The sequence below is a fragment of the Rutidosis leptorrhynchoides genome, chromosome 3 (assembly GCF_046630445.1).
Source record: "Rutidosis leptorrhynchoides isolate AG116_Rl617_1_P2 chromosome 3, CSIRO_AGI_Rlap_v1, whole genome shotgun sequence".
Classification (NCBI taxonomy): Eukaryota; Viridiplantae; Streptophyta; class Magnoliopsida; order Asterales; family Asteraceae; genus Rutidosis; species Rutidosis leptorrhynchoides.
Genome location: NC_092335.1, coordinates 162,991,698 through 163,001,726, shown reverse-complemented (window position 1 = coordinate 163,001,726; position 10,029 = coordinate 162,991,698). Strand labels below are relative to the sequence as shown.

The 10,029-nt window shown below is 34.7% G+C and overlaps 1 protein-coding gene across 1 annotated transcript; it reads left to right on the top strand.

Annotated features, from left to right (window-relative positions):
* The first annotated feature begins 1,282 nt into the window (after positions 1–1,282).
* On the top strand, positions 1,283–4,453 carry LOC139900564 (uncharacterized mitochondrial protein AtMg00240-like). The gene is made up of 2 exons (XM_071883331.1): positions 1,283–1,598; positions 4,416–4,453. The coding sequence occupies exons 1-2, from the start codon at positions 1,283–1,285 to the stop codon at positions 4,451–4,453; spliced, it is 354 nt and encodes a 117-aa protein (XP_071739432.1).
* The last annotated feature ends 5,576 nt before the right edge of the window (positions 4,454–10,029 follow it).

Below are 10,029 nucleotides of genomic sequence, written 5' to 3'. Positions count from 1 at the left end.
TTTTACTCTTCCGTCTGTTACTACTGATGATGAAGTTATTGCAAAATTGCTGAATGAAATGCATACGTCTCCATCACAAATGGTTCCGCAATCACAAACGACACCACAACCACACACAGTACCGTAACAACAAATTGCTCAAGATGATGAAGAATCCGGTGATTATCAAGATGATCCATCTTATGATGGATCTGATTCTGAAGAGGAGTCACAACCTATAGATAGTGGCGAAAGTGTTCATAATCTGCCACAAATTGTAGAAGTTCAGGAAGAACAACCAGAACCTGAAGGTGTTCGTAGATCATCACGAACAGTTGTCCTACCTCGACACTTAGATGATTTTATTGTTGATTCGAAAGGAGTTTCTAGAGCACCATCAAATGATGCCTCAACATCTGAAAATCAGAAAGCTTCAATTGAAAATGTTATGCAATCTTTCTATTCTTCACTAAATAGGTCAGGCAAACTCTTTTTACATGCATATTCATGCTTTGTGTGTCAAATTGAACCAGACTCTGTTGAGGAAGCTCTTCTATATGATGATTGGGTAAATGCTATGCAAGAAGAGCTTTTGTAATTCAAGCATTTAGGAGTATGGAAAATAGTGAATCCGCCTCATGGTTGCAAACCTTATGGGCTTCGATGGGTATGGAAGAATAAAAAAGATGAGCAAGGTATTGTAATTCGAAATAAAGCTAGACTGGTTGTGAAGGGATATCAACAGATCCCTGATATAGATTATGATGAAGTATTTGCACCAGTTGCTAGACTTGAGGCAATTCGAATATTTTTGGCATTCGCATCATTTAAAGGCTTCAAGGTCTATCAAATGGATGTCAAAAGCGCTTTTTTGTACGGGACTCTCAATGAGACCGCGTTTGTTAAGCAACCACCGGGTTTTACAGATCGACACTCTCCAGAAAAGGTATATCATCTAGAAAAAGCACTGTATGGGCTTCATCAAGCTCCAAGAGCGTGGTATGGTACGTTGTCCAACTATATGATTGATAATGGTTTCAGAAGAGGTGTCATCGATCAGACACTTTTCATCAAAGAAAAGGGCAAGCATATTATGCTAGTACAGGTGTACGAGGATGATATTATCTTTGGATCTACAGATAAGACGATGGTGGATGATTTTGAGGAGGTAATGTAGAAACGGTTCAAGATGAGTTCAATGGGAACTATCAAATTCTTCCTTGGTATTCAGGTTGTACAAACAACTCAGGGTGTCTTTTTACATCAGACGAAATATGTATCAGATATTCTGAAAAGATTCAAAATGGAAGATGAACGTCCTGCAAGGACGTCGCAATCGGTGAATCACGGGATTACACCGGATAAGGAAGGTGCTAAGGTTGATCAAACCTTATATAGGGCCATCATTGGTTCTTTGATGTATCTGACAGCGTCTCGCCCTGATATCATGTTCGCAGTTTGTTTATGTGCTCGCTATCAAGTAAATCCGAATGTACATCATTTGCTTGTGGTGAAAAAGATAATGCGTTATTTAAAGCAAACTCCGAATTTGGGCCTATGGTATCCTTGTGATAATGATTTTGAACTGACGGCTTATAGTGATCCCGACTATGGTGGATGCAAGAAAGATTTTAAGTCAACATCAGGAGGTTGTCAATTCCTTGGAAACAGACTAGTTACATGGCAGTGCAAGAAGCAGACAGCAGTAGCCTTGTCCACTAGTGAAGCTGAATACATTGCTGCAGCAAGCTGTGCATCTCAGGTTGTGTGGATACAACAGCAGCTTCGTGACTATGGTTTGAATATTTCTAACACTCCTATTTTCGTTGATAATTCTGCTGCCATAGCTGTTACGAAAAATCCTGTGAATCACTCTAAGACCAAACACATAGGGATTAAATACCATTTTATTCGAGACTGTTATGAGAAAAGACTAAACAATGTTGTCCAAAATTGGCACAACTACGCAAAGGGCTGATCTTTTCACAAAAGCTTTTGATAAACCACGTTTTGATTTCTTGTTAACTGAGTTAAGTGTCAAAATATTGTCAGAAGTCGTTCCTGACGAAGAGACCAAAGAGTAATATCATTTTATGTGTTCTGCATGTATAGCTGTATATACTGCGTGATTATATTTAGCTGATTGTTTCTTTGTATTTAAAATCCAAAAAGCCAAAAAGATTATAGGTTTTTAGTACTTTAGGGGGAGTAATGATTTAATGATGCAACATCAGAAATTCAGAAAATAAAAAATTTAGAAAGGTTTAAATGTAAAACGAGTTTGATCTAAATGAAAAAATGAGATACGGACTTAATCATAGAATGAGATGATCATAATCACAATCATGTAAATATCTTGATAAGGAATTCATGGAAAGGTTTACAGCAGTTGAGGGTAGTCACTTAATTACCACAGGTGCATACTTTAAAGAAAATTGTTGAGGAAATCAACAAAAGGTGAGGGTATCCCCTATCATGACGTATAATCTAGAAACACATGATGTAGAATATCCCCAATCAAATTCCAAATTGCTGCACCATTGAGTCTCACGACTAATTGGGATATTCAAGCGATCAATAAGCATTGAGAATGTTCTGATTGACTGTGCATACCGAATTCTATCAAACTTTAATTCTTGAATCGTACCTAAACTCCAAAATAGTAGGTTTATCTCAATGAGAGTGTCTTTCCTGTGAACGAGTTGAAAAGTGTGGTTCTATATTACAGACAGTCCATGAATGAATGATTTAAGTTAATTGTTACACAAATGAAGAAAAGAGATCTTCATCGCAAGGAAGTCAATTCGAGAACTAAATCAAAGTCAAGACTGCAATGTGTTGTTAAAAAAAAAAATTATGGCACATTGCATATCAAGTTATTATATCATGAAAACAGAAGTGAAATCATGGAAGACGAAAATATCAAGGTCAAGATAATGATGGAATTGAGAAGAGAAGTCTTTGTAAGAATACTATTGAGTGTGAAGATTACCAAGAAGAACTTAAATCATTCATACTTCATCAAAACCATTCTATTGGACTTATTATCATTGTCTGTGATATGGGACTGTGCCCATTAAGGCCTAGATAGCGAAAGATGTTTTCAGAGGGATATTCTGAATACTCACTCATTAAGAAAGCTACGTCTTTCATTCCGTTTCCTCCAATAACTTTAATAATAAAGAAGGAATGAGATTGATAGCAGTTGGTTACATAAAAGGTTGCACGATTGACAGAATATTAAATATACTATGAGATCCATCAGAATCATATGAATTGAAAAGTATACATTACGATAGAAGCTAATGGCTGACAGGGATATTCCAAAATTACTATGAGAACCTTCCTGTTCAATTAGACCTAACGTATGTGTTTGTGGTAACGGAAAGCGTTAATAGACTTGTGCTCAATTGACTACCTAAAAAATCGTGCGATCTCAAAATGATGACTAAGTCAGTGATTGAATCTAACATAGCAATATGTTAAAGTAATTAATTAACTTGATCATCAAAATGTCTAAGAGGAAAGTCTGTAAAAGTTTAATGAAGATAGATACCATGTTAAGATCAATTTCTCACAAATTATTTGCTTTTACTTGTGAATTTTTTTTTGTACATATTGTTGTCTGAATGTTGATTGATCATGTATATATTTTGATAATTTAGCTTTCTTAGGTTTATGACTTATAGAAACTGCTTCCTGTAAATAACATATTTTTATGCCATACAATCTTGGATCTTTCTTAACCTTGATCATTGACTTTCTGACCTGAATTGTTCTTCATTTGCACTTCTTATTGTGATAAGTTTAAAATCCTAAAAACTACAAAAAAAAAAAAAAATTTAGTGTGTTAATATTTATTTTGAAAAATACAAAAACATTTTATTTGTTTGCTTGTGTGAATATGTGTATATTTCCATGATGTTACAAATTATGTCCCGATGTCAAAAAGAAACGAAGTACACATCTCAAATTTTAAACTTGTTAAAGTTTTCAAAATGTAAATATTTTGCGTGTAAAATCAGCCCAGTGGATGTGAATAGAGGGAGTTATCGGGGTTTCTAAAACGAAAAATAAATTTTTTAAAAAGGGACAGTCGACCGATTTGGATCATCAGTCGGTCGATGTTGAACAAAAATAGACCGACTTACTGGCTTGTCACAATGTCGGTCGTTTGTCACATATGTCGGCCGACATAATCTCATAGTCGACCGACTGTCAACCTGGGTATAAAAAGGCCTCAGACGGCAGAAGTACCCCATTTCGTGCGATTGTATTGTTTTACCAAAAAATTCGAACTTTGCAAGGAGGAGTTTTTGATCGTGATTTTCATATACATCTTTGATTTGTGATTCCAGCGCCATTAACCATTCGAGGTAATTCCTTCTAGATTGAAAGTTACTGATGATTTTGTTTGTTTTTTCATTTTCGATTAGATTTGTACAGATTAGGACCCGTTAGAGTTAATTGGTGAATAGATCATGTAAATTGGCCTTCTCTGTACCATTATTAGTCATTGATTGAAACTAAACACCATAAAATAGATGAATTTGAATTTGGATCTGTGTTTTGCTTCGATAAAACAATCGGCCGATTGACTTCCTAAGTCGACCGACTTATTGTATGTCGGGCGATTTTCTAAGTCGATCGATTTATATGTATGTCGGGCGATTGTCCTTGAAAATCGATCGACTTATATTTTATGTCGACCGACTGTAAAATCTTGTAATTTTCTTATTTTTTTTAACGTTTTTCGATTCTTGTATATATGTTTGTATAGCAGAATAAATGGCTCAACAGGGTAGTCCAGTGAACGAAGACGTGCATGAGGAAGAGGTGATTCTGTCCAAGAATATTCCGGGCTTGACGGCAAGCGAAAACGCCAATCTAGAGGCATTTTTAAACGAGGAAGGACCTGAAGCAAAGGAAGGCTTCGTTGATATTATCAAGTTTTTGAAAAGGTCCAGGATTCATACTACAATCACTTTAGAATGCAAGGCATACTATTCGCACCAACGAGAATTCTGGAACAATGCTTCTATTGTCACTGAACAGGGAAAGAAGGTGATACGAAGCAGCGTTGGTGGTACAATTGTGAAGATCTCGGCTCAGACAGTTCGTGAAGATTTAGGCTTTCCCGATAATGATTCTATGCCAGTCACACTGAATAGAACTAAGGTCCGAAGGTGTTTAGTAAGATGTGGATACTCTGGTGATCCAATGAAAGGTGCAGTTAAGAGAACTCGATTCTATCATCAATACAAATACCTAACTTTGGTGTTGTTGAGATGCATGTGAAATGTCCCGTTCTTATTGATTAAAACGTTCCATATTAATTGATTTCGTTGCGAGGTTTTGACCTCTATATGAGACGTTTTTCAAAGACTGCATTCATTTTAAAACAAACCATAACCTTTATTTCATCAATAAAGGTTTAAAAAGCTTTACGTAGATTATCAAATAATGATAATCTAAAATATCCTGTTTACACACGACCATTACTTAATGGTTTACAATACAAATATGTTACAACAAAATAAGTTTCTTGAATGCAGTTTTTACACAATATCATACAAGCATGGACTCCAAATCTCGTCCTTATTTAAGTATGCGACAGCGGAAGCTCTTAATAATCACCTGAGAATAAACATGCTTAAAACGTCAACAAAAATGTTGGTGAGTTATAGGTTTAACCTATATATATCAAATCATAATAATAGACCACAAGATTTCATATTTCAATACACATCCCATACATAGAGATAAAAATCATTCATATGGTGAACACCTGGTAACCGACATTAACAAGATGCATATTTAAGAATATCCCCATCATTCCGGGACACCCTTCGGATATGATATAAATTTCGAAGTACTAAAGCATCCGGTACTTTGGATGGGGTTTGTTAGGCCCAATAGATCTATCTTTAGGATTCGCGTCAATTAGGGTGTCTGTTCCCTAATTCTTAGATTACCAGACTTAATAAAAAGGGGCATATTCGATTTCGATAATTCAACCATAGAATGCAGTTTCACGTACTTGTGTCTATTTTGTAAATCATTTATAAAACCTGCATGTATTCTCATCCCAAAAATATTAGATTTTAAAAGTGGGACTATAACTCACTTTCACAGATTTTTACTTCGTCGGGAAGTAAGACTTAGCCATTGGTTGATTCACGAACCTATAACAATATATACATATATATCAAAGTATGTTCAAAATATATTTACAACACTTTTAATATATTTTGATGTTTTAATTTTATTAAGTCAGCTGTCCTCGTTAGTAACCTACAACTAGTTGTCCACAGTTAGATATACAGAAATAAATCGATAAATATTATCTTGAATCAATCCACGACCTAGTGTATACGTATCTCAGTATTGATCACAACTCAAACTATACATATTTTGGAATCAACCTCAACCCTGTATAGCTAACTCCAACATTCACATATAGAGTGTCTATGGTTGTTCCGAAATATATATAGATGTGTCGACATGATAGGTCGAAACATTGTATACGTGTCTATGGTATCTCAAGATTACATAATATACAATACAAGTTGATTAAGTTATGGTTGGAATAGATTTGTTACCAATTTTCACGTAGCTAAAATGAGAAAAATTATCCAATCTTGTTTTACCCATAACTTCTTCATTTTAAATCCGTTTTGAGTGAATCAAATTGATATGGTTTCATATTGAACTCTATTTTATGAATCTAAATAGAAAAAGTATAGGTTTATAGTCGGAAAAATAAGTTACAAGTCGTTTTTGTAAAGGTAGTCATTTCAGTCGAAAAAACGACGTCTAGATGACCATTTTAGAAAACATACTTCCACTTTGAGTTTAACCATAATTTTTGGATATAGTTTCATGTTCATAATAAAAATCATTTTCTCAGAATAATAACTTTTAAATCAAAGTTTATCATAGTTTTTAATTAACTAACCCAAAACAGCCCGCGGTGTTACTACGACGGCGTAAATCCGGTTTTACGGTGTTTTTCGTGTTTCCAGGTTTTATATCATTAAGTTAGCATATCATGTTGATATAGAACATGTGTTCAGTTGATTTTAAAAGTCAATTTAGAAGGATTAACTTTTGTTTGCGAACAAGTTTAGAATTAACTAAACTATGTTCTAGTGATTACAAGTTTAAACCTTAGAATAAGATAGCTTTATATGTATGAATTGAATGATGTTATGAACATCATTACTACCTTAAGTTCCTTGGATAAACCTACTGTAAAAGAGAAAAATGGATCTAGCTTCAACGGATCCTTGGATGGCTCGAAGTTCTTGAAGCAGAATCATGACACGAAAACAAGTTCAAGTAAGATCATCACTTGAAATAAGATTGTTATAGTTATAGAAATTGAACCAAAGTTTGAATATGATTATTACCTTGTATTAGAATGATAACCTACTGTAAGAAACAAAGATTTCTTGAGGTTGGATGATCACCTTACAAGATTGGAAGTGAGCTAGCAAACTTGAAAGTATTCTTGATTTTATGTAACTAGAACTTGTAGAATATATGAAGAACACTTAGAACTTGAAGATAGAACTTGAGAGAGATTAATTAGATGAAGAAAATTGAAGAATGAAAGTGTTTGTAGGTGTTTTTGGTCGTTGGTGTATGGATTAGATATAAAGGATATGTAATTTTGTTTTCATGTAAATAAGTCATGAATGATTACTCATATTTTTGTAATTTTATGAGATATTTCATGCTAGTTGCCAAATGATGGTTCCCACATGTGTTAGGTGACTCACATGGGCTGCTAAGAGCTGATCATTGGAGTGTATATACCAATAGTACATACATCTAAAAGCTGTGTATTGTACGAGTACGAATACGGGTGCATACGAGTAGAATTGTTGATGAAACTGAACGAGGATGTAATTGTAAGCATTTTTGTTAAGTAGAAGTATTTTGATAAGTGTATTGAAGTCTTTCAAAAGTGTATAAATACATATTAAAACACTACATGTATATACATTTTAACTGAGTCGTTAAGTCATCGTTAGTCGTTACATGTAAGTGTTGTTTTGAAACCTTTAGGTTAATTATCTTGTTAAATGTTGTTAACCCAATGTTTATAATATCAAATGAGATTTTAAATTATTATATTATCATGATATTATCATGTATAAATATCTCTTAATATGATATATATACATTAAATATCTTTACAACGATAATCGTTACATATATGTCTCGTTTAAAAATCATTAAGTTAGTAGTCTTGTTTTTACATATGTAGTTCATTTTTAATATACTTAATGATATGTTTACTTATCATATTATCATGTTAACTATATATATATCCATATATATGTCATCATATAGTTTTTACAAGTTTTAACGTTCGTGAATCACCGGTCAACTTGGGTGGTCAATTGTCTATATGAAACATATTTCAATTAATCAAGTCTTAACAAGTTTGATTGCTTAACATGTTGGAAACATTTAATCATGTAAATATCAATCTCAATTAATATATATAAACATGGAAAAGTTCGGGTCACTACAGTACCTACCCGTTAAATAAATTTCGTCCCGAAATTTTAAGCTGTTGAAGGTGTTGACGAATCTTCTGGAAATAGATGCGGGTATTTCTTCTTCATCTGATCTTCACGCTCCCAGGTGAACTCGGGTCCTCTACGAGCATTCCATCGAACCTTAACAATTGGTATCTTGTTTTGCTTAAGTCTTTTAACCTCACGATCTATTATTTCGACGGGTTCTTCGATGAATTGGAGTCTTTCGTTGATTTGGATTTCATCTAATGGAATAGTGAGATCTTCTTTAGCAAAAAATTTCTTCAAATTCGAGACGTGGAAAGTGTTATGTACAGCCGCGAGTTGTTGAGGTAACTCAAGTCGGTAAGCTACTGGTCTGACACGATCAATAATCTTGAATGGTCCAATATACCTTGGATTTAATTTCCCTCGTTTACCAAATCGAACAATGCCTTTCCAAGGTGCAACTTTAAGCATGACCATCTCTCCAATTTCAAATTCTATATCTTTTCTTTTAATGTCAGCGTAGCTCTTTTGTCGACTTTGGGCGGTTTTCAACCGTTGTTAGAATCTGGATGATCTTCTCGGTAGTTTCTTGTATAATCTCCGGACCCGTAATCTGTCTATCCCCCACTTCACTCCAACAAATCGGAGACCTGCACTTTCTACCATAAAGTGCTTCAAACGGCGCCATCTCAATGCTTGAATGGTAGCTGTTGTTGTAGGAAAATTCTGCTAACGGTAGATGTCGATCCCAACTGTTTCCGAAATCAATAACACATGCTCGTAGCATGTCTTCAAGCGTTTGTATCGTCCTTTCGCTCTGCCCATCAGTTTGTGGATGATAGGCAGTACTCATGTCTAGACGAGTTCCTAATGCTTGCTGTAATGTCTGCCAGAATCTTGAAATAAATCTGCCATCCCTATCAGAGATAATAGAGATTAGTATTCCATGTCTGGAGGGGACTTCCTTCAAATACAGTCGTGCTAACTTCTCCATCTTGTCATCTTCTCTTATTGGCAGGAAGTGTGCTGATTTGGTGAGACGATCAACTATTACCCAAATAGTATCAAAACCACTTGCAGTCCTTGGCAATTTAGTGATGAAATTCATGGTAATGTTTTCCCATTTCCATTCCGGGATTTCGGGTTGTTGAAGTAGACCTGATGGTTTCTGATGCTCAGCTTTGACCTTAGAACACGTCAAACATTCTCCTACGTATTTAGCAACATCGGCTTTCATACCCGACCACCAAAAATGTTTCTTAAGATCCTTGTACATCTTCCCCGTTCCAGGATGTATTGAGTATCTGGTTTTATGAGCTTCTCTAAGTACCATTTCTCTCATATCTCCAAATTTTGGTACCCAAATTCTTTCAGCCCTATACCGGGTTCCGTCTTCCCGAATATTAAGATGCTTCTCCGATCCTTTGGGCATTTCATCCTTTAAATTTCCCTCTTTTAAAACTCCTTGTTGCGCCTCCTTTATTTGAGTAGTAAGGTTATTGTGAATCAT

Bases quoted from the DNA above. Each gene is read 5' to 3' on its own strand.
- LOC139900564 (XM_071883331.1), top strand. From the start codon at position 1,283: ATGGAAGATGAACGTCCTGCAAGGACGTCGCAATCGGTGAATCACGGG. The intron at 1,599-4,415 runs GCAAGAAAGATT...ATTTTCGATTAG, and splicing joins TGATCCCGACTATGGTGGAT to ATTTGTACAGATTAGGACCC.